Source organism: Amia ocellicauda, chromosome 4 (genome assembly GCF_036373705.1).
Source record: "Amia ocellicauda isolate fAmiCal2 chromosome 4, fAmiCal2.hap1, whole genome shotgun sequence".
In the NCBI taxonomy this organism is placed as follows: Eukaryota; Metazoa; Chordata; class Actinopteri; order Amiiformes; family Amiidae; genus Amia; species Amia ocellicauda.
Window position 1 is genome coordinate 34117158 of NC_089853.1, and position 13454 is coordinate 34130611.

General features: G+C 38.2%; 1 protein-coding gene across 7 annotated transcripts in view; it reads right to left on the reverse strand.

The window, feature by feature from the left end:
* The window catches only part of LOC136748306 (A-kinase anchor protein 13), a 131583-nt gene that overhangs the window by 70880 nt on the left and 47249 nt on the right, over positions 1-13454 (reverse strand). For all 7 annotated transcript variants that reach the window (XM_066701931.1, XM_066701935.1, XM_066701934.1 and 4 more), the window contains exon 4: positions 9294-9593. In XM_066701931.1, the coding sequence (XP_066558028.1) occupies positions 9294-9593 (300 nt within the window). The remainder of the gene's footprint in view (positions 1-9293; positions 9594-13454) is intronic.

Sequence of the window (13454 nt, forward strand, 5' to 3'; positions counted from 1 at the left end):
AGTTTCAGGAAGGATTTTATTACTATTTCAAACCTTTCTAACATTTATCATTGTTACATAGAAAAACAAAATATATACATATACACACACACACACACACACACACTACTGTGCACATGTTTTAGGCAGGTCTGAAAAAATGCTGTAAAGAAAGAATGCTTTCAAAATTAGACATGTTAATAGATTATATTTATCAATTAACTAAATGCAAAGTGAGTGAACAGGATAAAAATCTACATCAAATCCATATTTGGTGTGACCACCCTTTGCCTTCAAAACAGCATCAATTCTTCTAGGTAAACTTAAAGGAACTCAGCAGGTAGGTTGGCCCAAACATCTTGGAGAACTAACCACAGTTCTTCTGTGGATTTAGGCAGCCTCAGTTGCTTCTCTCTCTTCATGTAATCCCAGACAGACTCGATGATGTTGAGATCAGGGCTCTGTGGGGGCCATACCATCACTCCTTGTTCTTCTTTACGCTGAAGATAGTTTGTAATGACCTTCGCTGTATGTTTGGTGTCATTGTCATGCTGCAGAATAAATTTGGGGCCAATCAGATGCCTCCCTAAAGGTATTGCATGATGGATAAGTATCTGCTTGTACTTCTCAGAATTGAGGAGACCATTCAGTCTGACCAAATCCCCAACTCCATTTGCATAAATGCAGCCCCAAACTTGCAAGGAACCTCCACCATTGTTGCCTACAGACACTCATTCGTGTACCGCTCTCCAGCTCTTCGGCGAACAAACTGTCTTCTGCTAAAGCCAAATATTTCAACTATTTCATTTTGACTACTCAGTCCAGAGCACCTGCTGCCATTTTTCTGCACCCCAGTTCCTGTGTTTTCATGCATAGTTGAGTTGCTTGACCTTGTTGCCACGTTGGAGGTATGGCTTTTTGGCCGCAAGTCTTCCATGAAGGCCACTTCTGACCAGACTTCTCCGGACAGTAGGTGGGTGTACCAGGGTCCCACTGTTTTCTGCCAATTCTGAGCTGATGCACTGTTGGACATCTTCCGATTGCGAAGGGAATTAAGCATGATTTGTCTTTCATCTGCTGCAGTAAGTTTCCTTTGCCGACCACTGCGTCTATGGTCCTCAACGTTGCCCGTTTCTTTGTGCTTCTTCAAAAGAGCTTGGACAGCACATCTGGAAACCCCTGTTTGCCTTGAAATTTCTGCCTGGGAGAGACCTTGCTGATGCAGTATAACTACCTTGTGTCTTGTTGCTGTGCTCAGTCTTGCCATGGTGTATGACTTTTGACAGTAAACTGTCTTCAGCAGCCTCACCTTGTTAGCTGAGTTTGGCTGTTCCTCACCCAGTTTTATTCCTCCTACACAGCTGTTTCTGTTTCAGTTAATCATCGTGTTTCAACCTACATATTTAATTGATGATCATTAGCACCTGTTTGGTATAATTGTTTAATCAAACACTTGACTATATGCCTACAAAATCCCTGACCTTGTGCAAGTGCACCTGGAAGAATTGATGCTATTTTGAAGGCAAAGGGTGGTCACACCAAAAATGGATTTTATGTAGATTTTTTTTTCTGTTTATTCACTTTGCATTTAGTTAATTGATACATATAATCTATGAACGTCTATTTTTTAAAGCATTCTTACTTTACAGCATTTTTTCAGACCTGCCTAAAACTTTTACACAGTACTGTATATAGAACTGCAATAGCAAAGGTTAATTTTGTACAAGCTTTGATAAACCATGAAATCCTGATTCTTTATATATTTAAAATAACTTTAGTTCAATATAATATTCATATGAGATTTAAATTATGTGTTTGGAGAAAACAGTTTCTATAGTCACTGAATTTCAATATATAGATGCATATAAATTATATATCCATATATAGCTGATATTACCTTTGAAGAAAAGCTCAATTTACACCTTCCATTACTTTTGGTTAGGGCCAAACTCAATAGTGCTACATTAATCCTTTCATAATTTTTTGTTTAAACATTTTTGCCATTTACAAGGGGACGCCCTTTCCACATCAGTTTTTCCATCACACAAAAAAATATTCCAATGATGCGAAATGAACTGTAGTTACCGTGAAAAATGCATACTGCCAAAATAAAAATTGGAACGAAAGCTTAACCGCTGAAGCTGCAACTACAGGCCATCCTTGGAAGGAATATACTACCAAAGTATTAATTAATAAATGAATGAATGATGAAATCCCATCTTCTGCCCTCAACTAGGTCATTCTAGGGAACCACACTGCCAAGGTTTTGTAATTTGTCCATTTGTTTCTCAATGCCAGTATAGCCAGGAAATACTAGGACTTGAGATACAGAGCTGGCCTTTCTTTTACAAATTCAATAGCTTTATATTGGTTTGTTTGTCCATCTTTGTTTGTTCTTCTTGCAATGTGTCATATATCCACAGCTGACATTGCTATTTTAACATGTTCACTTAATTATTTCACATACTTTTGTTTTTTCTCTGATCCATTACTGTATTTTTCCATCTTGTTTGTTATTCCAAACATGCATCTTTCCATGCTTCTTTGTGTTGTGTCCAGTTTCTATGTCATTGTTGTGTTTAGTGACCAGATTTCAGAGCCATAAGTGAGCACTTGGTAATATGTATTCATAAAATACCTTTCTCCTCAAGTAAATTGGTAGATTTCCTTTCAATAGTGAGCCATTTCTTCCAAATGTACTCTTTTTGATTTCTTCCATATCTCCACCTTTGTTAATTTCCTGTTGAAGGCAAATAGAACTATTGACTTCTTCAATTATCGTTTGATCTACTTACATTTTCTTAGTTTTAACAAAGTTGATGATTATGACTATTTTATTCAGGTTCATTTAGAGTCCAGTTTTCTTACTTGCATCTGAAAGTCCTTGAATTTGAACCTGAGGGTCTTAAGGTGTTTTTGCAAAGATGACGATATCATTGTAGGTTGTGCAAGTAAGCTTCAAGTTATCTTGATTCCTTTTGTTTCCCAGTCCAAAGTCTGTCCTGTTGTTCTACTTACCTGGGATTTGTGTAATTCTGAGACATGTTGTGAACAGTTTTTGCTAACTTTTACTGTAACTTATCTTAACCTTCAGTCTTCAGTTTTGAAGCTGAAAAAAATGTATATATGTATGCATCATTTTATAATTTCACAAAATGGGACACCATAGGAAGTGTCTGAATACTTTTGCAAGGCACTGCATATGTGTGTGTGTGTGTGTGCATAGGCGCCGAGTTACTAAGCCCTGGGTGCAGATGGTGTTTTATCCGTAAAAAGGTGAGTGTGGTGGGTTGTTTCTCCGGTACATAACTCATCAAAATTCCAGGGGGGGCTGAGCCCCGCTATTTTATGTTCAGTGGTGGGGGCTGAAGCCCCTGAGCACCCGCGAGGTCGGTGCCTTGTGTGTGTGTGTGTGTTTATGTATATATGTATATATATATATATATATGTATATATATATACACACACACACACACACACACAGACATACATACATATATATAATGCCTTGCTACAGTAACTAAAACCAGAAGCAACTGGAAACATCTTGGGGAAGCCTTCATCCAGCAGAGGATGGATATAGGCTGCTACTGATGATTTGTTGTTTACAGACTATAGGCCTATATAAAAAGTAAATATACATACATACACACACACACACAAACATCACCCAAATGTTGCCATTTTGACGATTCTCGATTGGTACCACAAATTAGAAAGACCTGTTGCAGGCTTCCTTCTCCATTAGCATCATAGTCTAATCTTTACTAGACAGAGACCCATATAATATCCGTCCTGCACCAACAATAGAATCTGTAAACAGCTGACAGCACTGATTATCGTATGCACAAAGACAGGGCTGAAATGGCTCTTAGCAGATATCTTTAAGGATTTACAAATCTCTTTCATACTTAGTGGCCCCATATGGCTAAGGTATTCATGTACTGGATAAGTAAGACAAAACAAAAAACATTTTGCTATATTGGTCGTGATGTACTGAATAAAATAAGACAGCTGAAAACAGACAGATTAAAGGTACGCCAAGCCAGTTTACCTCCTCTCAATTCTGCAGAACACAAGGAGAATTTCTGAACTTAGATCCTATGATACACATGTGCAAATGTATTAGAATTCTCTCATTTAGTTATGTATACAGTATGAAACCATTGGAAAAATCACAGTGCAGTTAATTTCATTGAATTGTATTTTAATTCAACAAATAAAATGCATGGCATTCATTTTCTTGTTAGAATATAGTACCAGTACACAATTCCAACTTATAAGATAATAGACAAATGTCATATTCCAAAATGATACCCCCCCAACAAAAACACTCCCAGTGAAAGGCAAACTGTTTTTAGTTTCTGAACTTGTTGGAAGGGAGAGGGGTCTGCCAAAAAAGATTGTTTTAGCTCATTTACTGCACATATAGTTAGTGAAGTGATCTAATAATCTTTGTATATGAGCAGCACCCAAGTGAAATGTCAGCCTGGAATGCATTGACTGGCATTTCAGGAAGAGTTGAAACAGGCTTCCCAAATGTTGTTCCTTTTTGTCCTCCGAAGGAATAAATAAATATAAATCTGTTTAAACAATCTTGAAATAACTGCTTAATTATTCAGTATTCAACATCCTGTGGCACATAAACCAGTCGACAATGGTTTGGTCCCCTGGGCTGCTAACACACCAGGACACAGCAACATGTGCAGTCCCAGCACTGGAATCATGTCTGAAAAATTCACTGCCAGCTCTGACTGGAATCCAGTGCTTTAGAGCAGAGTTTCTCAAACTCTTGCCCCACGGTCCACTCAACCAAAGCAAACACCACCCCTGGTGATAAAATGCAGTAATACAAAATACTTTTTTTTTTCTTTTTTTTTTTCTTAATACATAAACACAGCTAGGGCCTATATGTTTATTTTTTCAGGGGGGAGATTTACATCTTATCCAACCGTTACATATTACCCTGAAACCACCACTACCGTTATCTCATCCTCTCCCATTTGCCATCCTAATGGGATGAATGTGCTGTACTGCAAATAGGCCATGGCTAAAAGAGTGCAGCAGCTAAGTGTCAGGAGCTTACTCTAGCCAGTATGAAATTAAATATTGTTATAAAAATCATTAAACAGAAAATGTTATTATTTAATCATGGCAGTTTACCAAACTTCATAACATAAATAAAATATTAATGTCCAAAATGAAAATGTACACTCATTATTCAGGGCATTATAATGCATTCCTGCATTTCTATCAGTCCGTGGACCATCATATCCTACACTTTGAGAACCACTGCCTAAAATGAACGAAAAATCTGTCAAATCTCTACAAACATCTGCCAAGTACATTAAGAATGTCCTATCAAAACCTGGAATAGTTTGAAAAATCTTTCTTAAAGTTTTAAGATAGCCTTCCAAGATAATCAGGTGTAAATGTATCATAAACTGGCATATTACTACATACACATTCATTTCACATTGCAGGAAAAGAGGTAATGGCACATTGGATAACTCAAAGGAATCAAGAAAGAAATCCCAAAGGTCTTATTTAATAACACTGCAGCAACTGGCTTGTAAGATTAATTATCAGACATCATTCTTTAGCACTTTGGCCACTTTATTAGGTACACCTCCCCTCTCCATGAAATAGACTGCACAGCCAGTGACAACATCATGTGTTCAAACTATGCTATTTTAAAGCACATAGGCAGGTACCTAGCGCTTCTGCTTGTGCGCAATTCAGAGGGAGAATGGCAGGACTAAAGATTTAAGCGACTTTGAACGTAACATGGCTGTTGGCACCAGACACGTCGGTATGAGTACGTCAGAAACAGCAACCCATTGGGGCTTTCATTCACGGGTGTAACCACCACCCAGAAAACATCCAGCCAATGGCAGTCCTGTGGTCAGAAACAACTCATTGATGAAAGAGGCTGACTGAGGCGGACACAACTTGTGCAGTTAACAGATGGGCTACAGTCTGTAAAATGACAGCCGAGTACAACGGTGGTGCCAAGAGTCATATCAGAATGTACAACTCGTCAAAGCGTGTCACTGATGGGGTATGGTAGCCGACAACCTAACCGAGTTCCACTCCTGTCAGCAAAAAACAAGAAACCGTAGTTGCAGTGGGCTGAGGAACACACACTGGACAACGGATGATATGAAAAACATCACCTGGTCTAATAAATTACGATTCCTGTTGGGAGGACCAGGATATGATGAAAATGGCAGGAATCCATGGATTCATCCAGCCAGGTGTCAACATCGCAGGCTAAAGGTGGCAGTGTGATGGGGTTGGGTGCATCATTGAACACATTAGGGTCCCTTGATATGAACAATGTTGCAATGGAGTGGACATCCCTGTGGTGCACTTTCGAAAACTTGTTGAGTCCATGCCCCGAAGAATTCTGGCTGTTCAGAGGGCAAAAGGGGGAGAAACTCCCCTTTTTGATCAGTGTACCTAATGAAGTGGCCATTCAGTGTATTTACCCCTTTACCTAAGGACTCAATGTCAATTTAATACAATATTCATGAGGAAAGATTTCATTTTCATGGCATAACAATAATTAAAAAAAAAAAAAAAAAAAAAAAAAAAAAACTCACCACTACAATTTCAGTAAATGCATTCTATAAACTAGATTAAGCTAAATCTCTAAAGGGCCCCAACCATGATACTCTTGCATCATTCACTAAAGTACAGAATTAAGACATTTATTTTGAATAGCCCTGAATTGCTTGGTATTTTACACTCTCTCTACAATTTGGTTACTCTAATCTATGCTGTACAACTTTGAACATGTATTTGATGAGGCTTGGTCATGTTTTCATCTGGTGTTCTTGAGCTGACCCTGTTTATTTTCAAAGGCATGTGTCAGATTACACCAAGAGGCGGCTTAATAATGGCTATTGTGCTGGTGAAAGGAGAGAAACCCCCCACATCTTCAACCGTTACAGGTTATAAAGCCCTAACTAAATTAACCACCATCTTCCCCTGAGGCTGTCAATAATGGGAACGCATTAGTGAGGGTGAGCTGTGACAGTAGGGGGTTGACAGCTGGGAATCAGAATATTGAAAAATGTGTAGAACCCTTAAGATGATTTTAGTTCTCCAGAGGCTTCTTTGTTTCCTTCCATGTTTACAAATGAAGTGTTCATAACTAAATATTGAAATGATGCCCTGACTAATTTTGCAAGTTACAATTTGCAAACACACTAAAATCCATAACCACTGTAATATCTTTGTGTGTTTTTGTAAGTTAAAAATGCTACTTTACAGGATGCTTATAACAGGATATATAATTTAAGGGGTGAAATAAATATCATCCTGGTAGCATTGCTAAACATTATTCAACCACCCCCCCCCCCCCCCGACAAGCAGGATAAATAAAACACTACAGTACATTAAGAGTAACCAGTGCCCGAGTTTATCTTAAACATCAACTCTTTAGTTCCGCCAGAACTCTACATTTCACTAAAGAGGGCTGACAATTCTCCAGTGCCAGAAAGTGAAATATTTAATTGGGTGGGAATGTTTGTTTTAGAATATCTGACATTGCGTTCTGGACTTGTAATGGGGACCCAATAGAAAGAACAAAAAAAAAGGAAAGAAAGAAAAGGAAAATGGAATAACAGCCAGCACTGGAGCCAAGAAAAACAAGCACCAGTCTGTGCTTCATTTTATAGGGGTGCTCAGCCTCCTGGGTTGCCTGTCCCAGGGTTTGGGAGAGAACGCAGACATGTTTCCAGAGCCTTTGTGAATAGGCTCAGACTAGCATTTGCAAGTTAACTAGGAATGCTTCACCAGGCCTAAAATGATTTACATATCTCTCAACTGACAGGACGACCATTGAGGACACTAGCAGAATTAAGTGCCAATTTGACCAGGAGGTTATGATTGAAGCTGATGCTTTTTCCTGGTATTTATATAGCATTAATTATACCAGCTGGTCACTCAATGGACTGCTATTGGTGGTACCAAATAATTGTTTTACAAAAAAGAGCTCTTTCCACTGCTAAGACCATCGCACTTCAGCATTGGGTAACCAGGTATTCATATTGCCATGAAATGTGCAATAAGCAAGATAAATGGGCAGTAATAATGGCTGTGTATAAATATGCCAGTGCTTAATAACAGGTTAATACTGTACATGTGACATCTGTTTATATCATCTAAAGTCTGTGTAATAATTGTATTCTGTTTTTCTCACAGTGCTAAAACAGGCCAGACTATTTTGTTTAAGAGAACCAAATTAATTATAATTAGCTTCAACACTGGGCCCCTTTAGCATAGTAGAGGTAATGGATCACCAGATATTAAAAATGAAATGCTTAATACCAAGTTATTATGAGAAATTCGAAAAGCCTGTAGGAGTCAGTGGGGGGTTCCAGCTCATACTGCAAGCAGCATTTAAATATTCTATTTTTTTATGGATACATTTCCTATTCCTCAGGAAGTAAGAATCTAAGATAACTGATCATACTTAAAATTGATGGTAAAAGCAACAATAAGACCTCTAACAAAGCTAAAATTAATGTCCAGCCTAATATTGCTCATAAAATGTATATTATCTTCTCCATAATACATCTAAGAGAGATATATATGCGTGACATACACTACCAGTCAAAAATTTTAGAACACCCCCATTTTTCAATGTTTTATTGAAATGTGTGCAGCTTATTCACTGGACTTGAACTGCTTAAATTTCAATAAAAAACTGAAAAATGGGGGTGTTCTAAAACTTTTGACTGGTAGTGTATAGCCGCATTGGCCTTTGTAATGCCTTAATCACTAGAGGGTCATTACTTGAAACTTGGTAATCCAATTCACTCTGTGAAGGTGGATATAACTGGAGGCTCAAGGCACAAGCAACAATTTGATGTCATGATTATGTACCAGCTTTGAAAACTAATAACTCAATTACTCAGTCAGAAATCTCTAAGCCTACTGGTTTTAAAAAATAATTGAGAACATTAAGCAAGTGAAGATGAAAACTAGACCTTCAACTCTGCAACACAACATGCAATCAAAGGCAGTGTTCTCCCATGCTACTATCTACACCAAGCTGTCTAACTTAGTGGGGCTTTTCAGGGTTCATAGTAACATGATTATATATTCTCATACACACACATACAAGCAAAGACAAATACAGGAAATATGTAATTTGGAGGCAGGCACAGCCTTTTAATTCAAAAAATCAAAACTCTGTTAAGGCTCTCTGTCTTCCAGCTGTTGAACAGCAGACAATCATCTTGCTATGCAGCTGTCCAGTAACTTCACCCTACATCTATACTCTGTACACAGTCCGTACTCACCGCTGTTCTGGCACTCATGTGTGCCCAGCACGCTCCACCCCTCAGGCAGCGTCAGGTGCCTCAGAGCAAGTGTCAGGTTCTCATCCAGTTGCTCGCTGTCGTCTGATGAGATCTGAAATTCATCCAGCATCCTAGTGCCCTCCAGGGCATCTGTCCTGCCGGCAGTGCTCACCAGGAACTGGGCCATATCGAAAGCCAGGTCCTGCACAAACAGGAGGCGGTCCTCTGCCACTGAGTCCACAGGACAGCCTGGCTTGGCCGAACACAGAGTGACCTGGACAGACTCGCAGCAGTCATGAGCTGGAAGGAATAGAAACACAGCAGCACTGACACACCAATACCAACAGTACACAGGGCTGTAATCATAAAGCATTACTGCCGATGTACAGTTTACTGTATTCCTATTCCTATTCTGGGAAATAACACTTCTAATTGCACAGAGGTTTGTCCAGGTTTTACAGGCCAAGGTTACATACAAATTCACATGAAACTTTATAACTTTAATTTTGTATCATTTTATTAAGCGGGGAAAAGGTGCATCCTTAACAAGGTGGTGGCAATATTATACAAATAAGGCTCACTGTGTTCTGGATTATGTACAAGATTAGATTAATGAAACACACCTGTAAGACCGCCTTTGTGGTTTTAAATGCTCTGGTGATAATGTACTAAAAACAGGAGTCATGCTTTTGGTTTTGCAGCCCTGTTACAGACTTGAGAGGTTCTGATGAGGGCAGAGACAGGAAAAACAGTGTGATGATTACTGCAGGAGTGAACTATGCCAGTGGTGAACCCTGCCCTCTCAGAAGGTGACATTTAATTGCTGCCACCTAAGTAGACTATTTTACCCCCAGAAAGCAACAGCTTATTACAGCAGCATTACTGCAATACAGTGCATTAGAATGAAAGAGAAATCAACATAGGGAAGGAAAAGCTATATCTATGTAGCAGGATATAAGAAACTTGGTTTTCTTTAGCGCTGCTTTGACGCGTACTGTGGCTGTTCTCGTCGCTAAGTTACACACAGCCAAAACACTAAACAATGTGTATCTGTGAATAACACCAACATTACTGCTTGAACATGCTATTGTACACTGTACTGAATTAAATACCAAAATATGAAGAGCACTTCAGGTCCTGGTGGATGAAATGTTAAATTTTGTTTAAAAAAAAAAAAAACAGTTCTGCAGCACAGAATGTATGTGTAGTTGGTTCTTATGACAAATTAATGGAATGTGTCTTGTATCCATCAAACTGCAGACTTTAAAAATAAATACATATCCCAACACACTCATGATTACAGTTATAGACATACCTGAACAATACTACTGGACTACATCTAAGAAAGGAAAACTCTGATAAACTAATGATTTATGTGCAAATTCATCAACCTTCTCAAAAGAAGGGGGGCTGCCAAGTGGTTCAACTGACGCCTACACTCGAGTTCTGATCAGAAAGCATCACTATCTGAACTCAGGAGGCGAGTCTGTGGTCCAGGACTTCCTCAGTGGAAGTGGCTTGCTGAGCGGTGTAGAGCCCACCGTGTTATCGGTGAGCAGCACTGTGATGGCTTGTAGATTGCACTGTGAATTTGCAGCATGCAAATATTTGGGCGAGCTAACGGATCATACTATAGAGAATTGTCACCTTAACCTCAAGTGAATTGAGTCCATTAAAAATGCATAATTCCAAATTGGGAGGTTACTCAATTCAGAAAAGGAGGTGATGTCATTATCTATACTTTTTGTGCATCAGAAGATAGTTTCCTTGGCCTTTTTACTGCAAATGTTCCAAAACAATACCTGCCATAATTAGCCATTAGCAAGCACATTTTCAGTAGTGTAGTGGTTTCTAATACAGACCGTGCCTGCTAATAATCTCTAAGCATATTTGAGCTGGTTGCAACACTGTGTCAATCTTATCTTAAGTAATCAATGGTTGAAGGCTGGATAAAAGGAGAGACCACTGCATATATTATAAAAGCTGTTGTTATCCTTCCAGATTCAAACACCTTAGGATGTGGAGCGATTCTGCGATACCAAATATTTTTGTCTCCTTTTCTCCTTACACAAAATGCCTAGTGTATGTTCAGTTGTGAATATTAACAAGTGGTGGATTCTTCATGAGAAAGTATGACGGTAAAATACGAGCAAAACATTTAGGCCTACAGCTTCTTATTTAACATATAAAATTCACCCTTCTCTTTGTTTCTTTGCAATTTCCAGCAGTGTATGTATCTATGTATGAAATCACTACGAAATTGATTAAGATAACCTCCATGTAACCATCACACCCTAGTAATCATACAATGCTTATCAGCTCACCTCTTCAGTGACTTAAATATTATACAAGTTGTGCAAGCTCTGTAAATGAAAGGCTATTTTTAAAAGCATGAAATACTACTTTAAATATATAACAACCTGATAAAGGGTTCATTCCTTTTAACGGCTTAGGAAAAAAACATAAGCTAGTACTACCAAAGCTCCATTTCCACTCTTAAGTACATCACAGTAAAACATATATGGAAAATGTGAGATCACGGAGGCATATTCTCATTGGGGATATGGTTAAGCCTAAATGAGATGTTATCTGTTACTCCCAGCTAGCAGAATGGGGTGTGCTCTCTGCCTTGTTCAGACCTGTGGTTTGAGAAAGCAGTAACATCCAATAAAATTGACAGCCAAGGCCATTTCCACAGACTGGTTAGCCTAAAAGTGGTGGTCAAAGCCAAGGCCTTAAACGATGACCACTGCTGAGGTCTGGCTTCCACTTTACTCAGCTCATCTGCATTTATACACAAGCAGCGTAAATATAAACTCGAGAGTATCATTTCACCAATGTCATAACTAAACGTGATTGTGTACGGTGTCCTATACCTTTCACATTAAGGGCAAACAAAAACAAAAAACAAAAAAATAATTCAAGAATTGCTTCCCATTTGGATTTGTATCAACTCCTGATACTGATTCTATGTTCCATTATTGTAGGGTAAAACTACAAGACAAGATAAGTGATGTAGAAAACAAAATATCTGAAATACCACTTATCTGCTGATTAAGTAAATTTTCCTTTCAACACAATACATTTACTAGTTAATATAATTAGTTATAACTAAACAAGTAAACAATTACAAAGCCATTGAATACCCATTCTGTTTCATGTTAGCTGAATGAACAAAAGCATATTCAAGTGCTTTGGGACAAGATTTTGTATGACAGAGCCAGGACTGCTGCTTGAAATGCAATATTCTGCTCACTATCCTGTGTGTAGAAACAGTAATGTTTAATTCCTGTTGATAAAGAGAACATAGCAACCTCCTAGGCAATGTTACAACAAGCACTAGTCTCTCCATTACTAAGGGATTCCACAAAGAAGCAAACCAAGTACCTGAACACAATAACGTGGTCAGTTAAAGACCTACAGTTTCCCACTCCTAATGTGGGAATGTTTTTTCCCCACTTCAGACCTAGCTCCCTCAGATATTCTTGTTCAAACCAACGTGTCCATTCTTGTACATAAACCAAGATGTATTTATCTCAATCTGCCTTCCTTGACCTCTCCCTTATTAACATAGCAAGCCATAATTAACAGAAAAATATCTAACTTACCAAAGTAAAAAAAAAAGGGAATAACAGCAAATAGATCATTCAAATTTGCTTTATTTTAATAACACCATACTAACACAAGCACGTAGATCAAAACTAAATTATGCATCAGATCATTAAGCTTCCTCAGCCTTCCCAGAGGGTGACTAATACATCAACAGTCTACTGAGTGTTTCTTGAGTCCTGGAGGTCCACTCTAGGGAATGTTCCCATCGTTTATTCTGCAATGCATTAACTGTAACGCCATCCTCTTACACACATGTAATAATCTTGCATTGACCCTCAAACCCGGGTGAATCATTAACACTACAAAAATGGACTTTTGTTAAATTTCCAAACTTATCTCAGAGGCATTTTCTTTTCAAATGTATTGTTTTTGCCCATTTTTCGATTAATGTAAAACATTATAATGATACAAAATAATTAATCAGAAGTGTAAATTAAACATGTTTTACCTGCTTTAAGAACATTAAACTTCCTAATACAAATTGTGTTTGCAAACATGCAGCTAGAGAAAACATTTGAATTCATATTTATAGCATTGTTGTAAGTTTGA